This window comes from Microcebus murinus, chromosome X (genome assembly GCF_040939455.1).
Source record: "Microcebus murinus isolate Inina chromosome X, M.murinus_Inina_mat1.0, whole genome shotgun sequence".
Taxonomy (NCBI): domain Eukaryota; kingdom Metazoa; phylum Chordata; class Mammalia; order Primates; family Cheirogaleidae; genus Microcebus; species Microcebus murinus.
Window position 1 is genome coordinate 6286413 of NC_134136.1, and position 12723 is coordinate 6299135.

Sequence of the window (12723 nt, forward strand, 5' to 3'; positions counted from 1 at the left end):
AAAATTATCAATAATTCAGCCACTCTAAGATAACCACTATTATCATTCTCACTGGTCTTTTGGTCTTTTTTTCCCTTATGTGTGTGTTTTATTCACAAAGTCATGATTGCAATGTACATACAGTTTTAAGACTTGCTTTCTTTTTTTTTTTTTTTTTTTTTTTTTGAGACAGAGTCTCACTTTGTTGCCCAGGCTAGAGTGAGTGCCGTGGCGTCAGCCTAGCTCACAGCAACCTCAATCTCTGGGGCTCAGAGATCCTACTGCCTCAGACTCCCGAGTAGCTGGGACTACAGGCATGCGCCACCATGCTCGGCTAATTTTTTGTATATATATTTTTAGTTGGTCAATTAATTTATTTCTATTTTTGGTAGAGACGGGGTCTCGCTCAGGCTGGTTTTGAACTCCTGACCTTGAGCAATCCACCCGCCTCGGCCTCCCAAAGTGCTAGGATTACAGGCGTGAGCCACCACGCCCGGCCAAGACTTGCTTTCCTATTAACATACATCAAGTATTTTTCTGAAATGTCCTGTAATCTTCATAATCATTTAAAATAATAGCATCATATGCCATACTGTAGATTCACCATTGTTATTGCTAGACATTCATGTTATTTCAATTTTTTATTTTATAAATAATACTGATAAACACCTGCATGAAAATAGTTTTTTTTCTTCCATATTTTCAATTATTTTCTTAGGAAACATTCCCAGAAGTAAGATTACTAGATCAAAGGGCATTAATACACGTTGGCTACCAAAATGATTTCTTAAGGGGTTGGATCAAACCATACTCGCTAGTAAATTGAGTACTATCTTTTTCAATTCTGTTAAACACAGGCTTAAAAAGAGGCTTACCTAGTTGTTTTAATTTGCATTTCTTTGATTAGTAGAGATGAACATTTTCCCGTTTTCCAGTTGTACTTAAAGTCCTTTGTAAATTGGCTATTCATGTTTTTTGCCCATATTTCTTCTTGAACATTATACCGTAGGAATGCCTTAGATGATACAAGCCTATCACACTTTGTCATATTTATGTCACATAGGCTTTTTCAGTCTGTGTTTAGATTTTGTTTTTAAAATGGCTAAAAAAATACCAAATGTTATTTTGGTATTAAAATTTTATACAGTCAGATTTGATCTTTTCCTTTGTGATTGTTTTTCTATTACTTCCTAAGCTTAGAAAATTATTCCCTTTTAGAAGCTTGATAAATATTCATTCATTCCAGTTTTTAAATTTGCTTTTTTATATTTAATTCTTGAATCCAGCTGCCACTTATTTTATTATAGATGAGGGTGTAAATGCTACAAGCTGTCATAATACCATTTACTGAACATTCCTTTCCACTCCCATTCACCTGCAATACATAATAGATTAAATTCTTACATATAACTGGTCTCTTTGGGGAGGCATACTGTAATATTATCTGTCTCATCTTATACCAGTGGTACCAGTATTTTCATTATTCTAGTTTTGTATGCTTAATATTTAATAGCATCAATTCTCTTCTTTTGCAGAATTTTCTTTGAAAAATCACTTTTAGCTTTCAAATACAATTATTTGCTGTCTTACTCCTAAGAGATAAATTTCCCCAGGGCAGGATTGATTTATTTTCCTGGAATAGATTGTCAAGAATATCGTTATTGGGTCAACAGGTGTGAACATTTCCTTCTGCTCTTAACACTTCCAAAAGTTTCAAAACGGGTTGTACCAATTTCCTTGTAACCCTACTGGCACATGAGTATTTTAAAATAAAGATTTTTTTTTCCAAACTTGGAAGGGAAAAATATACTTTGTTTCAATTTCTATATCTCTGCTTATTAGTGATGATAAACATATTTGACATATGGTAGGTGCTTTATCAATGCTTGCTCAATGAAAAAAATGACATGTATGAATTGATACATATATTTGGAGATAGGGAGGTCTAAATAAATATGTAACTATAATAGGTAAATGTGGCTGGATATAAGTTTGTGGGCTAAATGCGTGTAGTACATCTGCAAAGAGGTTCTAGAAATGCCAAGAACACCCTGGAATTCACACCTGAATTGGGCAATTTCTAGAGATTCTTTGTAATTTACATTCACTGCAGATGTGTCTGTTTCCAGGCAAACAGTTAAGATAATGATATGTCGATATGCCTGCACCTGCATGCAGCCTTGAAGTGGCCATGAATTGGCTCAAGACAGAGTGTGCTTCCTTTGGCAGCAAGACAGTAATAAGAAGTGGCAGGTAACTGAGTGCTCCATTGGAAATTGACCCAGGCCCTAGCAGGCCTTCTGCAGTGAATTTAAATACATGAGAAACTAGTTCTGACTCACAAGAGCACGCATTTTCTATGAAGCTCCATTACTTTTTTTCTCAATTTGCTAAGCCCAAGGGGACACAGAAATTCTTGATTCAGAAAGCTTGGTTTTCTCCTTCCATTCTGTGGCTTGAACGAGAGAGGGTCATTTTTTTCTCCAAGTGATCACTGTCTTTATTTATTTATTTATTTTTGAGACAGAGTCTCGCTTTGTTGCCCAGGCTTGAGTGAGTGCCATGGCGTCAGCCTAGCTCACAGCAACCTCAAACTCCTGGGCTCAAGCAATCCTGCTGTCTCAGCCTCCCGAGCAGCTGGGACTACAGGCATGCACCACCATGCCCCGCTAATTTTTTCTATATATATTAGTTGGCCAATTAATTTCTTTTTATTTATAGTAGAGACGGCGTTTCACTCTTGCTCAGGCTGTTTTCGAACTCCTGACCTCGAGCAATCCACCCGCCTCGGCCTCCCAGAGTGCTAGGATTACAGGCGTGAGCCACGGCGGCGCCCGGCCGGTTGCCACTTTTTTTAGCGATGGCAGTATAAGCCCCCTTCTTGATTCTTCAGCCTTTTGTTTTAAATCTATTCTCATCAATTCTTTACCTATTCAAAAATCTGCTTGCCACTTCTTTCAAAAACTAGCTCTAAAATTCACCTCTCCCAAGACTTCCATGATTCATTTCTCCTTACTACTACTAAGTCTCCTCAGCTCATATATATATATATTCCATTGGTACCATAATTGGTTTTGTTTTCTAATTATTATAATTTTGTTAATATTTCTAGAGTATATAATTCCCTTGAAGACAGGGAGATTTCCAGAAAGCTGAAAAGGAATTTAGAAACTGTCTAGTTATATCCTTTGCCCTGCCCATTTTATTGATGAAAAAACTGAGGCCTAGGGAAGTTTAATCTGTCCAAGGCAGCTAGCCAAATTAGCAGAAAAACTAGTTGTAGAGCCCAGGTAGTGTGCTTTCCACTATACTAAGTCATCTTCTTCTGTTTCACTTGCATCTCTTCAGAAGGCAAGAGTGCTACTATAAAGTGCCATATACATACATATCTCTCGGTAAATGTCAAGACAATAAGCCTAACAGTTTACATAATTGAGAAACTGACTCAAAGAAAGATTCATAAAGCAGAAAGGTCATTTTCTTACTTCTTTGCGTGATGCCATCCTCCAGACCAGTTAATTGCTACTTTGCACATTCCATCGATCAGGCATTGGGCAGCTGTGATTGTAGCCCCTCCTACAGCTGCTGCATAGTCAAATATCCCTTCAGTGGCTGGGCAGTCATAACCTTAGGGCAAAAACAGGAAGAGTTTGTTAAAAGACTAACTGGAGAAAGAGGAGGAATAGGTTGAGGTGTGACAACAACATACTCTACTAAAAAGTCACCCTGCTGTTATCAGCTCCAACTAAAACAGAAACATCTCCAATATTGGAAAAATAATTTTTTAAAAGATTAGAGCTAGCAAGGATAAACCTTCATAATGAACTAGGCACACTCTCCAGATGGAGAAACCATGCATGAGAGGTGATATGTCTTGTCATGATCACATAGAGCCAGCCCTGGGACCCAGGTCTCTAGACCCCCAGTCCAATGTTCTTCTACTAAACCATGCTGTTTCTCTAGACCAGGGGTCCTCAAACTTTTTAAACAGGGGAGCAGTTCACTGTCACTCAGACCGATGGAGGGCCAGACTATAGTTTTAAAAAAAACTATGAACAAATTCCTATGCACATTGCACATATCTTATTTTGAAGTAAAAAAACAAATGGGCAAAAACACCTGCATGTGACCTGCGGGCCGTAGTTTGAGGATGCCTGCTCTAGACTATCCTATTGGCAATTTATGATTTTAAAAATGCAGCTGTTTAATCAAGGATAAGGTAGAAAACTTAGCCAGGACACAAATCTGTACTCAAGTTAAAAGGTCACAGGACAGTTAAATCAGCATATATACAAACAGACCAGATTTGAGCACTGCTGTTAGGGCCTAAGCAACTGAAAGGTTTTCCTTCTACCTGACCCATCATTCAGATTCACTCAACTTATATGGTTTGCTTGTTTAGTGAGTTATATGTGGCTAAACCAAAAGATTAAGATTGACATTTAACATTATTTCTTAATTAAAAAGTATTAAAAATCACTATTTAAATTATTAAAAATTAAGTACTATAATCTACAGATGGATGTCTAGCTCCCATCACTGCCTGGTAACGACTTTACCTAGCCCGTATTCTATGGAGTCCGGATGATCATCATCGCCTTCTTGGCTGACCTTCTGGAGATGCTGCAGATAAGCATCAGTGTGGAAGGTGGCCATGTCCTCCATGGAGGCCACTTTGGGCTTCACTATCCTAATAATAACAAAGAGAACCAAGAGAGGTGAGGGAGTCAGACGCAACCATATGCCAGAAGCTAGAAGCAGCTGTCTGAGCGGAAAATACAACTCCCAGCTTCAGGTTCCAGTGGGCTGAATAAAGACATTCAGTTCCTCCACTACACTATATAGTCTTTACTTCCTCACATCTATGGTAATGACTCCATTAATGAGGGTCAAGAGGATAGATTATCCCTTGAGTTTATAGGTAGTAAAAATGAGTAATTACATTTAAGTTAAAAAAATAGAGAAATACTCTGTGAGTTACAACTTTCCTGACAAGTTAGTACCATGTTTCCCCGAAAATAAGACCTACCCATAAAATCAGCCCTAGCAGGATTTCTAAGCATTTGCGCAATAGAAGCCCTACCCCGAAAATAAGACCTAGTGATGGGCGAGGCTATGCAGCGTCTCTGCACAACCCATGCATTTTGTTGTGGAGTGGGAAAGAAGATGAGCAGCCCTTCTCATCTGCCCCATGAGAGCTCTAGTGCTCGACATGAGAGATCAGGGCCAATGCTTCTAAAGGAAATAGAGTCGCAAGAAATTCAGGATGGCATTTGGGGTTTGGAGAGTTATGATGATGTTCCAGAAGACGACGACTTAACTATATTTGAATAAATGTAGATTGTTGTACAGTACTTAAAATAACACATCCCCTGAAAATAAGCCCTAGGGTATCTTCTTGAGGAAAAATAAAATATAAGACCCTGTCTTATTTTGGGGGAAACACAGTAGGCAGGGATATTTTCATCTGAATCAGTTACTGGTTGGGCTGTATAATCCTTTCAGCTATATCTTTATTTTAATGACCATCAGAATTACCATGCATTCTGAATTTGGAGTCAGATTGGAGTTGGAGAACTGGGTTCCTGTTCTTAACCCTGTATTTACTACCTCTATAACCTCAGGTAAGTCAACTGTTCTGTAGCTCTGTAAAATGGAGCTTTATGGGACTTACATGAAGATTAAAGGATAACATATACAAAAATGCTTTGTGGATAACTATCATTATTATTACTATTAGAGTCTAAAAAACAGGCAACCCAAAATGTAAAAAGTTTCTATCCTTGGTCCCTCCCACATGCCCCTGACAGGAAAGGAGAGAAGGTGCAAAGTGGTTGGAATTGGGCTTCACTAGGAACCTTTCAACCGATTTCCTCACAAGGAGTGAATGAGAGAATAAAAGGAGCTAAGCTAACGACAGGACTCGCCACCTGTAACCTTTAAGCTGCCTATTCCCCATTTCCTCTTCTCAACCTCACAGCTGCCACTGTGCTCTAGCCCTTGCTACTTAAAGGGTGGTCTGTGGACCAGCAGCATCAGCATCTCATAGGAGCTTGTTGGCAATGCAGAATCCCAGCCTCACCTCAGACTTACTGAAGCAGAATTTGTATTTTAACAGGATCATTTTTAAACAAGATAATGTATCCTAAGGTGATTCATATGCACGTTCAAGTTGAAGGAACACTCACCTAGGTCACAGGGAGGCAGTAGTGGGGTTTCTTTGTTTTTTGTTTTTCTTTGAGACAGGGTTTCCTTCTGTCATCTGGGCCACAGTGCAGTGATATTATCATAGCTCACTACAACCTCAAACTCCTGGGCTAAAGTGATTCTCCTGCTTCAGCCTCCCGAGTAGCTGAAACTACAGGCATGTACCACCACACCTGGCTAATTTTTCTATTTTTAGTAGAGATGGGGTCTTGCTCTTGCTCAGGCTGGTCTCAAACTCCTGGCCTCAAGCGATCCTCCCACCTCAGTTTCCCAGAGTGCTAGGATTACAGGTGTGGGCTGTTGCACTCAGCCAAGTAGTGCTTTTTTTTTTTTTAATGTTTGCTGAATGGGAACACAGGCAGGAGTTTATCATGGATTAATATGACTATATAAGCTACTACTATCACCAAGGTGGCCACAAGAAAGCCTGTGGTCCAGTTACAAAATTAAATATATAGCCAAGCCAGCCTCAACAATTAAATATATAGACAAGATCCAAGGATTCTAGCTGCTTCTTCAAGAAAACACATCTATACCATCAGAGTGAAAAATCTGCCATTAAAATAAAAATGTTTACAATTTCTTGAGCCATATTTCATAGCCCTAAAAGCTCTCTCTTCTATCACCCTTCCATTTATTTTGTTAAAGTTAAAAAACACATCCTGAAAGCCTCTCTACTTAACAACGAGGAAACTGGACAGTTTTGCTTTGTTTTGATATTTTGTCATAAAATATTTTTTTCAAATGTTAAATAACTTTAATGGGAGGCATGTGTTACTATGTTTACCATGTGGGTTAAAAAATGGTTGAAAAACATTCCTTAAAAAAGGTACTCAAAGAAGTGATTTTGTTAATAATAAGGATAAAATCCAAAAGCCTATTATACTACCTTCTGGGAGATAAATGAGGCATACCAGTCTAGCTGGAGTAGACACTCACCTATTTGGCCAGAAAATGTTACAAGCAATCCTACACATTGCAGGGTTCTAATATTTGCTCTTATAATGAGATCAAATACAGAAATGGCAATAAACAACAAGCTCATGTTTTTGAAAGAAGCAGTTAGCTCTCTTTTGAGTTCTGGCTCAGTCTCAGCAGTTTGCTTTGGTCTTAATTCCAGGGTCATCTGTTTAAGTTTGGCAGTAGTGGTGGGTTGCCTAAAAGTCTTAAGTTGAACCCACACCCTCAGATCTGGCTTAGAACAAAACAAAAACAGAATACCTCCCAACTGAACACAGTTTTCTATCAGACAGGTTTTTAGTACTCAAATGTACTCACCCCAGAATCTCCACAATGTACCTATCTCTGAGATACTTCTCCTATTTCTAATGGACCTTAACTGTTCCATGTGCTTTTTTCCCAAGTTTTCTTAATTCTTCAAGAGCTTTCACAGGGTTACAGGCAGATTACAAAACACTGTGAATACTCTCACAAAAAGCTTTTTCTTTTTCTTTTGTTTTTTAAAAGGACCAATTCCTCCCTAATTAGCCTCATTGTGAAGCAAGCGAGTAAGGCTAAAAACACCTAGCTTCAGGGCTATTGTCATGAAAGGCAACTTACCTCATTTGCTTAAGCAGTGCATAAGCTTCAATCAAAGAATGTACCATACTGGCCTAAAACATTAGCATAAAAAAAGCAGAAAACAGTGTCTTAGAAGTTTAATTTAGCAAAATACAGTCAACTGCATCATCCTGAACAAAGGGACTAACTTTGCTTTAATTCCCCTCCCTTCTGTTACTAAACAGTTACAAAATTTAAACAATACAGATGCAAAGTATCAAAATCCCTTAGGCGAAAGCTATTGGGCCTTGGGCAGGTGATGGAATACTTCACCCGCACGCTTATTTTCCCAGGACTTCAGCAAACCGTTAGTAGTAGAAACTCCATTCTCACCCCTCCCGGGCCCCCGGCCCCCGGCCCCCACCCCCACCTGTCTACCGAGACACGCCGCGTTCTCAGAAACGGCAAGGGAACACTTCCTTTTAGCACAGCTTTAGGTATCTGATACAGCTATCCACATTTCTGAAGATTTCCCCCAGCCCGGTATCCGTTTCGTTTCCTAATGCCTTCCCGTCCACTGCCCTCACCCCCAAAGCCCATGGTCTTTCACTGCGCTCTCTTACCCGTTTGGGGACCTTGGCCAGGGAGTCGCACATGCTGACATACTCCGGACTGTAGATATAAACCGGGGGCAGCGACTGCCTACTGTCCGCCGGTTCCTCCGGCTCCTCCATCGTCCACTTCCAACCTTTCTGGAGCCACCGTCCAGATCCGGGTTTTTTCGGACTCAGCCCGGCCTCCAGTTCCTGCTCCTCTGAGCGGCCGCAGCGGTGCTCCCTGGTCAACATTCCCTCCTATTCATGAGATCGTCGGGGACACTGTCCCTGCTCCCCATCCAATTGAGGGAATGGATGGGTCTTCCCAGGTCAGAACCCTTTCATTTAGTGACAGTTCAGAAAAAGGGGTCCGGCAGATATAAAAGTCCAAGTAGCTGCCAATTAGGGTTGATTTTTCATGGCACAAATAAATACGGTCAAAACTAACTATCCTTGTTGCCCTACGGGGCCATTTGAGATGAGGTCAGACCAGCTTCAGAGCATGCTGGGAGGTGTAGTTTCCAGAGGTTTCAGCAGCGGAAGAGACGGGGCTAATCACTAAAATAACCGCGATTTTGAGTTTTAGCGCTAAAAAAAAAAAAAAAAGAAAAAGAAGCCTCAACTCTCTATGAATTGCTTCAATCTGTAAATGCATCTGTTTAAATATTTCAATACAGATACAATGTGGCCACCTAGAGCCCACCACCCAGCTACATCAGCTGCCTATCTTAAAGATGATTTTTTTGGGTGGGGGGACTAATTAATGGTACAAATGGTTTGAAAAGTTTACAGTAAATTCTGCGATGCAACTTTAGTTCGTTGCTTGTCGTCACTATCCACGTCCATGTGAGAGTTAACAATCTCAATAATTTACTCTGGCAAATCTGATAGCACTTTCCCAAGAGACTGGCTGATAATGTGGAAATTGCTAGATTCCAATCAAGCAATGATATCAAATGTATTCCCTGAACATTCATGTGATAGAAAGGATGCAAGCAGGTACTTTCGGTGGTGTCTGGAAATTGCAGCTTCTTTCCTCCCTCCTTTTGTTTCTGCAGCTAAACAGAGGTTAGAGGAACATTTTAGGTTTGGTATGAGGGTTCACATTAAAGACTATCCTGAGGAAGTTTTAGAATTACCATCAGCGTTTCCAGTTCCTGGAGGCCTCTATGATGATCTGATACAAACTGCCTGATGCCCAGGTCCCTGATTCTCATACCAACCTGAACTGACCTACTAATACCCGAGACAATCCAACATCCTTACTGCCTTTAAAATCTAACTTGCTTTTTACTCTTTAAACATTTATTGAACATTGTGACATGCACTTTGGATATATTATTTCATTTCCTCCTTGTAACACTCCTGTGAAGGAGGTTGGAATATGCCCATTTTATAGATGTAGTTTAGAGACAGAAAATAACTGTACTGAAAAGTCACATACTGAAAAAGCAGAAAAGCAGAAATCCAAAATCAAGTCAGCCTGACACTGATGCCTTTGAACATTCCCTTTACTGTATAAGCTTGATTCATCCAGGATGACTTTGTGTTACTTTTTTCACCATCTATTTTGTATCCTGTCAATACTTTAATATTCTGGAAATGCTGTTATTTTGGTTTTGTGTTCTCTAACTAGAATGTAAGCTCATGCTTCTTTTATATCTTCTCATAGCAACTAGTTAGGAGTTCTGCAGTCATACAGTCATTTATCAAGCATTTATCTGACATCAACTAAGTGTACATTACAGCTGAGGATTCAAAGATGAATTACAATCTGATCTCTGCTTGCAAGGTATTTGCATTCTTGTAGAGAAATTGGAAATGCAGAATCAAATGATGAAATGTAAGATGCTTAGCCTACTTAATAAATGGGAATTAAGTACTTAATCATTACTATTTAATAAATGGTAACTAGAATTCTTATTTGGTGCCATTTGAGATGGTGTTAGAGGATGGACAGGGTTTTGCTTGGTGAAGATGGGAGCCAGGGAAGGGCATGCCAACTAGAATGAAGAGCATAAACAAAAACACAAAGGAGGAAATTTCTAGTCTAGTTTAGCTGAAGGGGTCAGATAATGAAGGACTTTGAATACCAGGCTAAAGAGAATAGACTTCACTGTGTGAGGAATGTGGAGACACTTAGACAGAAATCTTAAGGATTTCTACAGCAGCAGATGTAGGATAGAATAGTTATTGAAAGACTAGAGGTGGTTAGAGTGCCGCAATGGTGCAGATAAGAAGTGATGATTTTAAACTAGGGTGGGGGCAATGGGAACAGAGAGGGAGAACTCTAATCAGATGACATAAAAACAGATTCTTTTATGTGTTCTTTCAGATCTAGCAACAGATAGCTGAACCCTTCTAAACTGGAAACAGTATCCTAGCACAACATGCAACGTGGTAGGAGGATTCAATTACAAAGAAAGATAAATTGTTGCATAGTGCTCTGGAATTGACAGTGTATTCCTGCAGCAAATCAATCTAACAGAGAGGCTGGATGCTTGCTCTATGATTAAGACAGAGCACAAATCATGCCATATTTCCCTAACCTTAATTTTCCACATGCTTAATTCCCATGAGGTTCTTAAACTGTGAGGACAACCCTTCCAAAAGCATTGGATTTGCAGTTGGAGGACTTGAGGTCAGTAGGTTGATTCCTGGCTCCAAAACTTGGGTGACCTGAGCAAGTTACTTGACTCACTTTACTCAACCATTATTGCTAAAGGTAATGTTTGAATCAGCAAGGTCAGGTTGGGCTGGGCCACCTCTTTTGGCACTCTCCCCTGTTTTTCCCCCAAAGGGAAAGCAAACAGTACAAGGGCACTACCCCTTTCACTACTTTCTTTGCTCAATTCACAATCTGTCCATTGATGCTTCAACTGTATTCAACATACTCACCCTTATTTTCACACCACCCCTAACATCTTTTCCTCAGAGAGTGTAGTTGTTAAGAATGTGAACTCTAGAGTCAGAGTGCATGGGTTCCAATTCCAGCTCTGCCACTTACTAGCTGATTGACTTTGGGTAATTTGTTTAACCTCTCAGTGGCTTAGTTCCTTATCTGTAAAATGGAGATGCCAATAATATTTACCTCACATGGCAATTGTGAAAATAAGATGGTCCATGCCAAGTGCTTATATAACAAATTCTGGCACTTGGTAAGCACTCAAATATTTTGGTTATTTTATGCCAAATACTCCTAAATTTTGGGGGGAAAGTCTCCCACACTGTTATCCTTACTCCCATACCACTAGCAGGCATAGCCTTAAAAGAAATCAGACTGGCCGGGCGCAGTGCCTGTAATCCTAGCACTCTGGGAGGCTGAGGTGGGAGGATCGTTCAAGATCAGGAGTTCAAGACCATCCGGAGCAAGAGTGAGACCCTGTCTCTACTAAAAATAAAAAGAAATTAGTTGGACAATGAAAAATATATAGAAAAAGTTAGCTGGGCGTGGTGGCACATGCCCGTAGTCCCAGCTACTTGAGGCTGAGGCAGGAGGATCGCTTGAGCCCAGGAGTTTGAGGTTGCCGTGAGCTAGGCTGATGCCACAGCACTCTAGCCCAGGTAATAGAGTGAGACTCTGTCTCAAAAAAAAAAAAAAAAAAAAAAAAAAAAAAAAAAAAAAGAATCAGACTTCTGCTAAATATAGTGTGACCATATCATCCAAACTCCAAACTGGGATACTTTTGAGAGTGACAAAATATTAATAATTATGGTCTATTAATAATTATGCCAGGAAAACAGGCAGAAATGGGGGCTGTCCTGGACAAACCAAGACCTGGGGCCACTCAAGTCAAATAGAAAATGAAGACTAAATGTGGAAAGTGCTATATTTATTTCCACTGGATTAGTACAGATAAGTGCAAAAAGGGATGGTAGTTGTTTTATGAGCTGTGGCTAAGAATGACAACTTTTGCCCTACCAGTTGCATAAGATTCCCAGAATGTAGTAAAACTTAATTAACCAGGATGGGACTATATAGACACTGTTCATCCTTGTTCTAGAAAAGACTAATGAATAGTATTATTATAAACAAGATTCTGCTAAATATTTATAATACTTAGAAGAACTAATTGTTTTTAAGTACCCTCCAGTAGGGGAGAAGCACTATTTGTATACAGTTGAAATTCTGAGTAAAAATGTCTTACTCATTCATCAGAACAGGTTCTTCACAGATGTCAATATGCTCATTTGAATTTAGTGACCCTAGGTTGAGTGGTTACATATTTGAATGATAAAACTGCATTTATTTACATATATTATCTAACATATCATATTATGTATAATATATATGTGTTAATATTAGTATTATTCTACTTTGACCCAATTAATGAGCTTTGACTGTACTATATAATTAAACAGAATATGTAAAATAAAGCCATGAAATGAACTCCAATCACAGAAATGCATATAAAATTTTGAATATTGGCACCAGACATGG

General features: G+C 39.4%; 1 protein-coding gene across 2 annotated transcripts in view; it reads right to left on the bottom strand.

Moving 5' to 3' along the window:
* The window catches only part of HDAC8 (histone deacetylase 8), a 230416-nt gene extending 221596 nt beyond the window's left edge, over positions 1-8820 (bottom strand). The window contains exons 1-4 of one of the 2 annotated variants that reach the window (XM_012784355.3): positions 8310-8820; positions 7747-7799; positions 4539-4669; positions 3465-3606 (exon numbers count right to left, since the gene is read on the bottom strand). In XM_012784355.3, coding sequence (XP_012639809.1) covers positions 3465-3606; positions 4539-4669; positions 7747-7799; positions 8310-8534 — 551 coding nt within the window. In that variant the 5' untranslated portion in view covers positions 8535-8820. The remainder of the gene's footprint in view (positions 1-3464; positions 3607-4538; positions 4670-7746; positions 7800-8309) is intronic. The other variant, XM_012784353.2, reaches the window with a different exon arrangement.
* Between the last annotated feature and the right edge of the window lie 3903 nt (positions 8821-12723).